Raw genomic sequence first — 13,340 nt, 5'->3', positions numbered from 1 at the left:
ATTTTGGGCTAAAATATGGAATGTGGGCTTCATAAGTTGCAGCAAATATAGCCTGCTATGTTGGTGATTTTATCACCAAATATATTTTAGTGTAATGGACTTAACAAGTGTTTCAAGAATAATGTTTTAGTTATAATACAAGTTAAGAGGTGCGGGAGTGCACACTTGTATTTACTAAATATTTTTAGTACTGAACCCTAATCAACTGTGACAAGGTCTAATTTGTCATTCTTGAAAGATGAAAACCGTTTTGATTTATCCGTTGTTGTATAAATCTGGCACAACTGCGCCTGTTTGAAACACACAGAAAATGCAGAACGCTCTCTCTTCATCTTCTCCAAATTGATTATGATTTTATGCCTAAATTTTGAATTGCTACATCAGGAATTATCCCAGTTTGGATTTCGTGATACCCAAGGCATATAAGGTCAAAATATCAAACAAGGAAAGTGTTTACACAATTCCTGTTTGTTATCCAGATTTCCCAGAACCCTAATTCGAATTCCCTAACAATCTTGTTTGATATTTCGATTTCTGGAAAAGATGGATGGCAATTCACTGAAAGACATGAATACTTCGTTTGGCAAATTAGAGAAATTTCAGGGCCAAGATTTCAGACGTTGGCAAAAGAAGATGCACTTCTGGTTAACCACTTTGAAGGTTGTCTATGTTCTTTCTACTCCAAAACCAGAAGAGGTTGAAGTTGCAAGTCTGGAACAGATCAGAAGGAGAAGCAAATGGGAGAATGACAACTACATCTTCCTTGGTCACATTCTGAATGGTATGTGTGACTCCCTCTTTGACACTCATCAAAATGTTGAAACAGCAAGTGAATTATGGAACACACTTGAAGCTAAATATATTGCTGAAGATGCTTCAAGTAAAAAGTTCATTGTTTCTGATTTCAACAATTATAAGATGGTTGATTCTCGATCTGTAATGGAACAATATAATGAAATCCTACGAATTTATGGTCAATTCACACAACACAACATGTCCATGGACGAATCCTTTGTTGTTTCAAGTGTGATTGATAAACTTCCACCCTCATGGAAAGATTTCAAACACCGTCTGAAACATAAAAAGGAAGAGATAAGTTTGATTCAACTTGGTAGTCATTTGAGAATCGAAGAAGGACTTCGTGATCAAGAGAATGACAAAGGAACTGGAAAGGGCAAATCTGAATTTGGACAGCCCCAAGTTCATATGGTTGAATATGATAAAGAAGACAATTCTAATCACAAGGGCAAGGGTAAAAAACGTAAGTATGAGGGTAACAACAAAAGGTCCAACAAAAAATACAAGGATTCCAAGGAACTTGTGTGTTGGAGATGCAATTTGAAAGGGCATATGAAACGTGACTGTCGGGTGAAACTTGGAAATAAAGGTGCTGGTGGTAGTGGAAAAGAGGGTGCTGGTGATGGCAGTGGGTCTCATGACCAATCTGCAACCAAAGGTCAATTTACTATTGATCTTGTAAGTTCAGTACCTAATGTTATTCTACTAACTCCAGAAGTTTCTTTTGTACAGGAGGCTGATACAGATTCATGGTGGCTTGATACATGTTCTACACATCACGTGTGTAATGATGAACGATGGTTCATGAAGTTGAACATAGTAAATAAAGGTTCCGTCTTACGCATGGCGGATGAAGGATCAAAGCCAATTTTAGGAATTGGTGTTGTTAGTATTACGTTTACTTCTGGAAAAAACAATTAGTTTGTTTGATGTATTATATGTTCCAAAGGTTCGAAAGAAACTTGTGTCTAGTGGTTTGTTGAATTGTATGGGTTATAAACAAGTTATCGAGTCGAACAAGTTTGTGTTGTCTAAATGTGGAATATTTGTGGGATTTGGTTATTATTGTGAACGTGTTTTTAAGTTAAATGTTATAAGTTGTTTTGCATCACATGTCAAATCTACTTTTATGACTTCTGCACCTAATCTTGATAATTCTATGTTATGGCATAATAGATTAGGACATGTTCATGTTAAGAGAATGGTTGAAATGTCAAAATCCGGATTGCTTCTGGCTTTTGACATTAATTCTGAAAAATGCAAAACTTGTATGTTAACTAAAATCACGAAACAACCGTTTCCAAACGTTAATAGAAAATCAGAAGTGTTGGAATTGATTCATAGTGATCTATGTGATTTCCATTCTACACCTTCCTTGGGAAATAAAGAGTACATTGTTACTTTTATTGATGATTCAAGTCGATTTTGTTATGTGTATTTGTTACATTCCAAAAATGAAACTTTGGAAAAGTTTAAAATATACAAAACCGAAGTCGAATTAAAATTGGGTATTTTGATAAAATGTCTTAGGACGGATAGGGGAGGAGAGTACATGGATTCTGAATACTTTCAATCGGTTGGAATCATTCATGAAACCACATCTCCTTACAATCCACAACAAAATGTTGTTGCTGAACGAAAAAATTGAGTTTTAAAGGAAATGGTAAATTCGATGCTTTCTTTTTCGGGTTTAAGTGAAGGCTTTTGGGGTGAAGCTATGCTCACAGCTAATTATGTGCTAAACTGGGTTCCTAATAAACGGAACAAACTTACTCCTTATGAGCTTTGGCACAAGAAAGCACCAAATTTGAATTATTTTTGAATTTGGGGATGTCGAGCAGTTGTGAAATTAGCCGAACCTAAAAAGAAAAATTTGGGTGAAAGAGGAATTGATTGTATATTTATTGGATATGCAGAACATTCCAAAGCTTATAGGTTTTATGTTATAGAACCTAATGAGGCATATTCCGTTCATACCATTATAGAGTCGCGAGATGCGATTTTTGATGAGTTGCGGTATTCTTCAATTCAAAGACCAAAGGATCTGATTCCAAGAACAAGTGAGGTGCCTAAATCAGATGGAAAGGAAGTTGTTTCAATTCCAGAAACACATCAACTTCGTAAAAGCAAACGAGGTCGAGTCGCAAAAAATTTTGGCGAGGACTTTCAACTATTTTTGGTTGAAGGTTCGAGGGATAAAGTGAAGAAAAAATACTCATATTCCTCTCATCTTGAGACTGATCCAAAGACTTTTAAGGAAGCTATGGAGTCTCGAGATGTTGCGTTTTGGAAAGAAGCGGTTGATGACGAAATGTCATCCATTATGGAGAACAATCTTTGGGTGTTATCTGATTTATCTCCTGGTTCTAAACCTTTGGGATGTAAATGGATTTTCAAGAATAAAATGAAGGTAGATGGAACCATTGATAAATTCAAGGCTCGTTTGGTCATACAAGGTTTTAGACAAAAGGCCGGTATCAATTATTTTGATACGTATGCACCGGTAGCACGGATTTCTACCATTAGATTGTTGCTTGCTTTAGCAGCTATTCACAATCTAGTGATTCATCAAATGGATGTTAAAACAGCTTTTCTGAATGGTGATCTTGACGAGGAAGTTTATATGAAACAACCAGAAGGTTTTGTTTTGCCTGGAAATGAGCAAAAAGTGTGTAGACTTGTGAAATCATTGTATGGACTTAAACAAGCTCCAAAACAATGGCATTTGAAGTTTGATGAAGTTATTTTGTGTAATGGTTTTTCTTTAAACCAATCTGACAAATGTGTTTACAGCCGTTTTGATTCATCTGGATCTGGTGTGATCATTTGCTTGTATGTAGATGATATGTTGATTTTTTGGCACTGGTCAAAATCAAATTAATGCAACTAAGAATTTGTTGTCTTCAAAGCTTTCCATAAAGGATATGGGGGAGACGGATGTAATCCTTGGAATAAGGATTAAACGGGTGAACAAGGGACTTGTTATTACACAGTCACATTACATTGAGAAAATTCTCAAACGGTTCAATTACAATGATTGTACACCCGTTAGCACCCCTATGGATTCAAGCATGAAGTTGATGCCTAATAGAGGCAAACCAGTTTCTCAACTGGAGTACTCGCAAGCTATTGGCTCTTTGATGTATGCTATGACTAGCACTCGTCCTGATATAGCTTTCACAGTGGGAAGATTGAGTAGATTTACTCATAATCCTAGTAATCAACATTGGCAAGCGGTTCATCGTGTTTTCAAGTATTTGAAAGGAACCAAGGATTATTGTTTGTGTTATTCAGGATTTCCTTTGGTCTTGGAAGGATATTCTGATGCGAGTTGGATATCCAATAGAGAAGATCATTCTTCTACAACTGGTTGGGTATTCTTACTTGGTGGAGGTGCTATCTCATGGGCATCTAAGAAGCAATCTTATATAACAAGTTCAACAATGGAATCTGAGTTTATTGCATTGGCCGCTGCAAGCAAGGAAACATGTCACACCCCAAAACCGGAATGGCGGAAACGTTCTGGGGTGGAGGACGTCATGTCAAGTATCACAACATATGCAGTATAGTAATCAAAGTACAACAACCATTGCATTAATAGTAATAATTTTACATAGGTTGCAACAACATCAAGAGTAAATACAGAGAATAATACAAACTGCAGCTTGGTACTAGGCTGACTTCGCAAAAGCTCCCGGAGTGTACCTGTCTACCGATGACCTGAGAATACAAGTTATTTTGAAAGTGAGTATCAGCATTTTTAAATGCTGGTGAGTTCATAAGTATTTAATGACATTGGTATAAATACGTGTTTTACTTCAAAATAATCTCACACAATGATGGTGATTAGAATTTACAGAGTATTAGTATTTCTCCCAGAAAATCCTATATTTTCTAATAAAAGTAGTCTTCTACCAAGACCCAATTGTTTATCGATTAAGAAACATTTTCCCTTAAAGGTACTATCATTATTAAAATATAATTTTATACTTTAAAGAATATGTGAGAAGATCACAATCAAAAGTAATAGGGAAAATAATATTTTTACCTCAGCAGTAACACTTCTGGCTAAAAGTAAATAAAACATAGACTCCAGGTGGTATTGAATGATCAACACGCCTCGGAGAGTCTAAAAGAATGAAATACAGACTCCAGGAAGTATTAAGTGAACAATACGCCTCGGAAAGTCTAAAACAAGGAAATACCGACTCCAGGAAGTATTGAATGAACAATACGCCTCGGAGAGTCTAAAACAAGGAAATACAGACTCCAGGAAGTATTGAATGAACAATACGCCTCGGAGAGTCTAAAACAAGGAAATACAGACTCCAGGAAGTATTGAATGAACAATACGCCTCGGAGAGTCTAAAACAAGGAAATACCGACTCCAGGAAGTATTGAATGAACAATACGCCTCGGAGAGTCTAAAACAAGGAAATACCGACTCCAGGAAGTATTGAATGAATAATACGCCTCGGAGAGTCTAAAACAAGGAAATACAAACTCCAGGAAGTATTGAATGAACAATATGCCTCGGAGAGTCTAAAATAGCCTTTAATCCTAAGTGGGTTGGTTTAAAGGTTTAAAATGTAGCCTAGTGTATAACTAGGAAAATAGGTTATGGTGGTTTCATATATAGAAAATACCGTGATAATCCTTATTACCTTAAAGCCATGAATTATAAGGTAAGCGTGAAGATACTCGTAACCATACTGATTGACAATCGAATACTTGACGACCTGCTGGCGCCGGAATGAATGTGATATTTGTCACCCCTTGGCTTGGTCAGCCGAGACTGTAGCTAGCAGTCAGGATGTGGGAGTGTCTGTCCCGTATAGATCTATACACATAATGCCCGCTCTCCCTCCAGGAAACTCTGGTTACCGCTCGAAAACGGTAAAATCCGCGTCATGAGGATGTATCCCGTGTTTTGATTTCTATAAACCTTTCTTTTACTAAAAGTATAAGTTTTTAGAATCTAGTTGTAACTAAGTTCTCTTTCGTGAATGTTATGGTTGGTTTCTAAACTATACCTGTTATAGTTTACTTGAGAGGTTATCTAGATGCCTTTGCTACCCAAAGGTGATGAACTGGCTGATAGAACTTTTTATGACTATATATGTATACATGATATATAACTAATATTTAAACGACCTTCGGACGGATAACCGATACTCTAAAGCCACATCCAAACAAGGAAAAGGAATTAAAGCGAGCTAGCCTTCCTAAGTCCTTTAAACATTACTTATATAACTATACATATATAGGCATGCATTTTACAATATAAAAGCATATAAGAAGTTTTGGTAAAACCTTTGAAAAAGCTTTAATAATCTAAAAAGGGATTTTCATACTTTAAAAGAGAATCTGAAAACAAGATTTGAAAACCTTTAGCTGGATAAAACAGTTTAACATGCAAAAATCTATTTGCTATACGGTTATTAATCACATGTGATTGATATAATAACCCTATAGTTCAACTTGTATTCCCCTCCCCCATAAAAGCATTTAAAATCATTTAAAAGGTTGATTCAGGGGTATGAACTCACCTGACGTGGGTGATTCGGATGAACGGATGATATAGGATGCTAAGTGTCAAGTGAGGACTTGACCACACACGCGAATCCTATTTAACATGTAATGATACATTTAAGTATCTAATTAGTCATTTAATAACTAATTATGCAAGTAAGGACATCCTTAATGCATGAAAACACTTTGATACAAGTGCTAGGAGTACCTAGGGTTGCATATAAAGAGAGTATGGCCTCACATTGGAGTTTACTACTCAAATGGTGGCCCTTAGGGGTGTTTACGGTTTCTGGACCACTTCCCCCATGAGTTTACGGCCGTAAACTCATGGAAGTGGTGCCATTGGGTGTTCAAAAGTCTTAAACCACTCAAGGAATTAAGCTAGACTCGAATCAAGGGCTTAGGAAGTGACTAGGGCTCCAAATGGACCCTTGGTGGAGTTTACGGTCGTAAACACATGAGTTTACGGCCGTAAACTCATGTTTGCACACCCATTTCATGTTTTGGTGTTCCTAGGTTAAGCATGCAAGGTTCTAGTCTTTTAAACAAGCCATAGGGGGTGTTAGGGGCACCATATGACCCCTTTATAGAGTTTACGGCCCAAGGACCATTTCCTTAAGGGTTTACGGCCGTAAACTCTATGAGGACATGGTTTCTTTGATGTTTAAGGTCCCTAGTCCAATGGTGGTTGGTTCTAGGCTAAGTTCTGGGCTTAAGGAAGGAAGAAAGGGCAACTTTGCACCTTTAAAGGGAGTTTACGGCCCAAGAACATGCCTTGGCCGTAAACTCTCATTCATCCATTGATTCTTGATGTTTCTAAGCCCTAAACATGTTAAACCTAGTATACAACGAGTTAGAACAAGAGTACTTACGATCTAGGAGCTCGAATGGTCGATTTTTGGCCAAGAACACTTGTGTGTGTTCTTGGTGTTCTTGGTGAAACTTGAAGATCTACACAAATGGAATGATTTCATGGATGAAATCGTGTAAGATCACTAGACCAAGTAACATATCAACTAGTTAGGACAAGAAGCTTACGAGTTTTGAAGATCGGGGACGAAGATCGGGATGATAGTTGAGAGGATTTCAGCCAAAGGAAAAGGAGGGAATGAACAAATGGCCACATTTCACCATTTAAGGTGGAGTTTACGGCCCACATAGAGTTTACGGCCGTAAACTCACATGTGGTGGCCGTGAACTCCAGGTAGATGTGTTTCCGGCCCGTTCGTTGTACTATAGCTTCGGCAGATAAACCCCGACACTTATCCCTTAAGTGTACAAGGCTCGGAACGCTCGAACAGACTTTTGATTGTGCTAAATGATAGCAGGAATAAGTCTGACACTAATTGGGTTGACTGGCTGAGCTTTCTAGGCAATAGAAAATTTTGGGTTGTCACATCATCCCCCCGTTAGAGGGAATTTCGTCCCGAAATTAGAGTTTAGGCAAGGAAGTAGGTATGAACAATCGAGTAAAGAGATGAGGATACTTCCTATTCGATCGGTCCTCGCGCTCCCAAGTGACTCCGGTCCACACTTGGTGTTCCAGTGAACCTTCACGATTGGGATGCGGATTCATTTCGTTCGCTTGGCCTCTCGGTCCATGATTTCTACAGGTTCTTCCACGAAGTTGGGGTTCTCAATGGTTTCAATCTCAACGAGTGGGGTTTCGAGGGTCACGTCGGACAAGTACTTTTCCAAGTCTAAGATGTGGATAGATTTGGGTGGAATTTATGGAATTCCAAAAGTAGTTGAGGTCTGGCGGATGCTAGACCAATTCTTATCAAGAATCTCGGATGGTCCTACGCTCTTGGGAAGATAGAGCTTTCGAGTACTTAGAACATAATGTACTTCTATGGTGAGATCATCACTGGCGTGATCGCCATTTTGCAGTTCCAAAAGTTCTCTCTTATTGAGGGTGTAGTTCCCGGGTTGGTTCTTAGAAGGCTCAGGTCGTCTTCGGATTCGTATCTCCTACTGATTGGCTTTCGGAGGTTTTCTGGATCATCGGAGGTATTGGCTATATACTGGTACCTATTGGTTATGTGGCATCTATCTCGACCTAGTGCAAAATGGACCTGCACTTCTGACTCTTGAGGTGTTTCTAACGGAAACTCTCAAAGTCGGTGTGATAGGGGGTTTTATCAGACGATGCTTTCACAGTATGATTCCTAACTGGAAAGAATCATTCTCTTACTCGCTTCGCTGTTTCATGGATAGCAGTCTCTGATCAGGGCTAACTTAGCCCTTAGAGATTTTCTGAAGTGCTGGACTATTTCAGGAGGTGGTTCTACTATTTCTTTTGAGATAGTATTCCTTGGACACCTAGTAGTCCAACAAATCTCTACGACATGCCCTATTCTCAATGAGTTGGCTCCCTCCAGTTTATAGGAAGCGCGTGTTCTTGTATAACCCATCGACTAACACCTAGACTGGTGCCAGTCTACAATCTCTTTATGATCCGGGTTATAAGGCTTAACGCAACATACCATTTTACTTTATTCAAGTATTCTTGGTTGCGGAGGTGGTCCTGCGGTTCTTAGCATTCTAGTATTAACTTCGATGAACGCGGTCGATCGTCTATAGGGTGACGATGACTTGTCCTCGCATGAGGAGGCATTGTGTCCTAGGCACTACTCGTCTGTAACGGGATGGACGAAGTGCCTGAGTAGTGCGAGTACCCCTTACAACTACTCTTCCGGTGTTATGGAGTTTTCTCGATCTAGATTAAATCTAGAGAGTATAGGGTTCCGTCACTCGGAACTTCTAATTTCCTCATCCATTCTTCTCAGAGTTTAACCTGTCACAGCTTCCAAGTTTTCGGGATCTCTACTAAGATGCTTAATTCGTGGGATTAAGCGTGAATGGATGGTCGCAGTCAATGCTTTTGACTCTTACAACTTGGTTTACCTTTCTTAACCGAGGGTGTTAGCTACTATGTTGGCTTAACCGGGATGACAACAAATTTCGAATTTGTGGTCATTTTAGTAGCTCAACCCGCAGTGGTTCTCTTAACTCTAGCTCCTTTTCTATAGGATAGGATGAAGGGTCTCACTATAAGGTTCGTGGTCGACCTCATACTCGGCTTAATCACTAATACTCGGTGTATGCAAGTCGTATATAATTGAGATTTGACGGGATGTTCAGATGTGTGGCCCGACCCCAAACCCACAACCAAACGATGAACAGGGAGTAGGGAGGAAGCACACATCTTAAATCTTATTGATCTAAATTATATACCACTCTAATGCATCTACTCAGTAGTAGTAAGTTAATCCCATGAGTTCTTTCTCTTGATTCACGAACCTGATTGTGCGGTGCGGATGGACTTTCTGGAGGATTTACCGAGTAGGCTTCGGGCGGTTATTGTCTTTCGTGAAATCTGCGGTGTCTTCCGCTTTTGGTTCTAATGGTCTAAGGAGGGGTTGGTTAACAGCGCGCGTGGTACCCTTTTCCTGGGTACTTCGGAAGGTTTGGGTGAGAGAGACGACTGACGGTTCGCATTAGGTTTTCTTATTAGGTTCGGAAGAACCTTTATTTGACGCATAGGCTATGGTGAAAGTTCTCTTTACACAGCACTAGGAATTTTCACATGGTCGCACCAAGCCGAACCATGATTGACGGCAGTGTCGAATTTAACAAACATCGACATGATATGGAATGAATATCGATAGGACCATGTGCTGAACGGGGCACACAAGTTCTTAGCGTCTCGGGTTTCGTCCATGGTATCACTATCGTGGATACTTGGACCAATAGAATTGACGCGGAACTCTAGGGGGTCCTGATATTTTGGAGTAATGTACTTTTCATGAATGGATTTCTCACGAGGCCTCTCTATAATCGCCTAGTATACACTAGTCATGTATAATTATGGTTAAAAGGACTGTTGACTGAGCGACTCCACCCTAGATCCACAACCAAACAAGGAACAGGAGATAAGGCAGCATCACTCACTCGAGGTCTATCAATCTTAATTATAAATGGCCTTAACGTATATATCAAGCCATCATAGCTTTACCTGATGGATTTTTGAATTCTTACAACAGTGCTGCGACTTTCGCCTTAACGAGGGAGTAATTACAATTAGAATTAATCATTTAAAGTTCTCGGTTAGCTGCTTAGGATTGAGAGACGTACCAAAATTCTACTGGGTTCCTTGATGTTTCCCCTAGGCATTAGGGTTAGACTCCTCCTGCGCCCTTGTCATTTCCTTCAGTTGGGCAGTCCCTCTTGAAGTGTCTAATTTTACCACATAAATGGCATACTGGACTGGTCTCCACATTGGTGGTTGATGTAACAAACTCACCCGGGGTTCTGCAGCTGCGAGCGGTATGCCCCCTTCATGTTACACCTCAAGCAAAAGGGTTCCCAACAGGCTCCATAATGATGGAAGTCACAGTGTCGAGGCAGAAGGGTTGACAGGGGTATTGACTACCTCAGCTCGTTGCCCTGAGGAAGGTCCTTGAGTTGAGGTACTTCCCTCCTCGTTCTTAAACTTTCTTTTCAGTGGATTTGGTTGGGGTTCTTGGGTGGCTGGGTACACAGGTGTTGGTTGCTGCTGTCCATTGCTAAGATCGGGATTCCCGATAGGGCTCTTGCTAACATCGGCGTTGTTAGCATTCAAGTGAGCCATGACAGCTGCTACGGCTGCTGAAACTGCAGCTCGGAACGTAGCTTCATCGAATTGAAGGACCTGTGTCTTACTAATGGGTTGGTTACGTCTCTTCGGAGGCATGGTTTTTCCTATACGAAAAGGAAAACCAGCTGATGAGAGACGATGGTTAACCCTAGACGTATCTTTCTTTACTATGACAGACATAAATTTTCCCGCGCCTCGAATTATGGTTATCTGAGTGTCGACCTACATCCCTATGATGCAGTCTGGGTAACAGGGTAGGAGTAAGTGTATCGGAAAGCCATAAAATGGGTGTCGTTCCTACTAAGTTATCTTTACATTGGAGAGGTTCACTCTCCGGCCTTGAAAAGAATTGAGAGAATTTCGGAACGAAGATCATAGAAGAAAAAGCTCATGAAAACTTATGGCTAAACTCTCTCAATCGAGGTTTTGAGATCCGATCTATTCGTATCAATTGCGACGGGAAAGACGATTTGCCTAACACATAGTGTGAGCAGTGTAATCACTAACTCACTAAATTGCATTATTTTATGGATTTATTAGCGTGACGATAATGAGGAAGAGACACTTCTCGGGTTCCATGTATTGGCTCCCTCTGTCCACCTCTTATCCTTGACTGGAACAGGCGTTGGTTTTCTTCGGGTATTTTCCTAGGGTTTTCTTCTCTTGCAGACATATTGAATTTCTGCTCCGCCTTACTTCTGATTCTGACTCTGAGTGTCATCACCTCATAATGGATGACTGGAATCTCGGAAGTTCAGGCGAATTTCCCACCGATGTCCCTAAAAGGTATAGGCACATGGTGGTTTCAATAGTCTCGTCCCTGTTCATTTATTTCCTAATTGGAAACCTTCTCAATGAACCTCTTCTGGGTATGTATCGACTCTTCTGTCGATTATTGAAGTGGATAAGGTTTTCTAAAGGGGGTTCGTGCGAGAATGGAAATTTCTAAAGAATCCTAAGAGATTATTAAAACATTTCACTGGGTGATCCATATCGAGTCCTACTGCAATTACATAGCGTACACAAATCATATATAACTTAGATCTGATAGGCCTTCGAATATGTGATACTACTCTATATCCACATCCAAACAAGGAAAAGGAAGTAGAGCGAAACCACACATTCTTAGCCTATGAGATCCTTACTATATATAATCTTGGAAGTATACACTTTGTAATCATAGGTATATCAATAAGGATCTTTTTAGTTCTCACGCAAGGTTATTTATGGTTCCTAAAATACCCCTATGGTATTTTAATTACATGTTTGATTCTTAACTTCTGAACATGCTTTTGGGTTTATTGTGAGTCTTTTAGTATCCTAAAATACTCCTATAGTATTTTAAACTTCATGTTTGGCTCTAGCATTCCTATTTGGTAAGTTTCAGATTTGTTGCAACACCACCATCACTCCCAAGCACACGTTAGTCGCATCTCGAATAAATGTAGTTGATCAGGTTACATTTATTCCAGCTTACGATTACATAACTGCCCAGGTTTGATGGAAATGCTCAACATCCGAAGACTTTTATTCTTGTTCTTCTTGTGATACTTTGTTCGGGTGTTTAGATTCTGGATGTTCTTATACTTTTGTAAAATATGGTTATATTTTAAAGTATAATTCTTGGTCAGAGTGTTTTATCCCAATGTATTTATAGGCTGTATATCTTTTATGATTTGATATACTGAGCTCACTATAAACAATGCTCTGATACCAATCTATCACACCCCAAAACCGGAACGGCGGAAACGTTCTGGGGTGGAGGACGTCATGTCAAGTATCACAACATATGCAATATAGTAATCAAAGTACAACAACCATTGCACTAATAGTAATAATTTTACATAGGTTACATTTAGCAACAACATCAAGAGTAAATACAGAGAATAATATAAACTGCAGCTTGGTACTAGGCTGACTTCGCAAAAGCTCCCGGAGTGTACCTGTCTACCGATGACCTGAGAATACAAGTTATTTTGAAAGCGAGTATCAGCATTTTTAAATGCTGGTGAGTTCATAAGTATTTAATGACATTGGTATAAATACGTGTTTTACTTCAAAATAATCTCACACAATGATGGTGATTAGAATTTACAGAGTATTAGTATTTCTCCCAGAAAATCCTATATTTTCTAATAAAAGTAGTCTTCTACCAAGACCCAATTGTTTATCCATTAAGAAACATTTTCCCTTAAAGGTATATCATTATTAAAATATAATTTTATACTTTAAAGAATATGTGAGAAGATCACAATCAAAAGTAATAGGGAAAATAATATTTTTACCTCAACAGTAACACTGCTGGCTAAAAGTAAATAAAACATAGACTCCAGGTGGTATTGAATGATCAACACGCCTCGGAGAGTCTAAA

The 13,340-nt window shown here is 39.1% G+C and overlaps 1 protein-coding gene across 1 annotated transcript; it reads left to right on the top strand.

Annotated features, from left to right (window-relative positions):
- Window positions 1–543: 543 nt before the first annotated feature.
- On the top strand, window positions 544–3,679 carry LOC145130152 (uncharacterized). Its single transcript, XM_079064995.1, has 3 exons — window positions 544–1,683; window positions 1,748–2,066; window positions 2,640–3,679. Exons 1-3 carry the CDS (start codon window positions 544–546, stop codon window positions 3,677–3,679), a joined length of 2,499 nt encoding a protein of 832 aa, XP_078921121.1.
- The last annotated feature ends 9,661 nt before the right edge of the window (window positions 3,680–13,340 follow it).

The sequence above is a fragment of the Lactuca virosa genome, chromosome 8, assembly GCF_052849685.1.
Source record: "Lactuca virosa cultivar CGN04683 chromosome 8, Lactuca_virosa_CGN04683_v6, whole genome shotgun sequence".
Taxonomy (NCBI): domain Eukaryota; kingdom Viridiplantae; phylum Streptophyta; class Magnoliopsida; order Asterales; family Asteraceae; genus Lactuca; species Lactuca virosa.
The sequence above is the reverse complement of the archived record's forward strand: the minus strand, read 5'-3'. Positions and strand labels throughout refer to the sequence as shown.

Excerpts from the sequence above, each read along its gene's own strand:
- LOC145130152 (XM_079064995.1), top strand. The coding sequence starts at position 544 with ATGGATGGCAATTCACTGAAAGACATGAATACTTCGTTTGGCAAATTA. Across the intron at positions 1,684-1,747 it reads CAATTTTAGGAATTGGTGTT|GTTCGAAAGAAACTTGTGTC; the intron begins GTTAGTATTACG and ends TATGTTCCAAAG. Across the intron at positions 2,067-2,639 it reads TTCTGAAAAATGCAAAACTT|TTGTGAAATTAGCCGAACCT; the intron begins GTATGTTAACTA and ends GATGTCGAGCAG.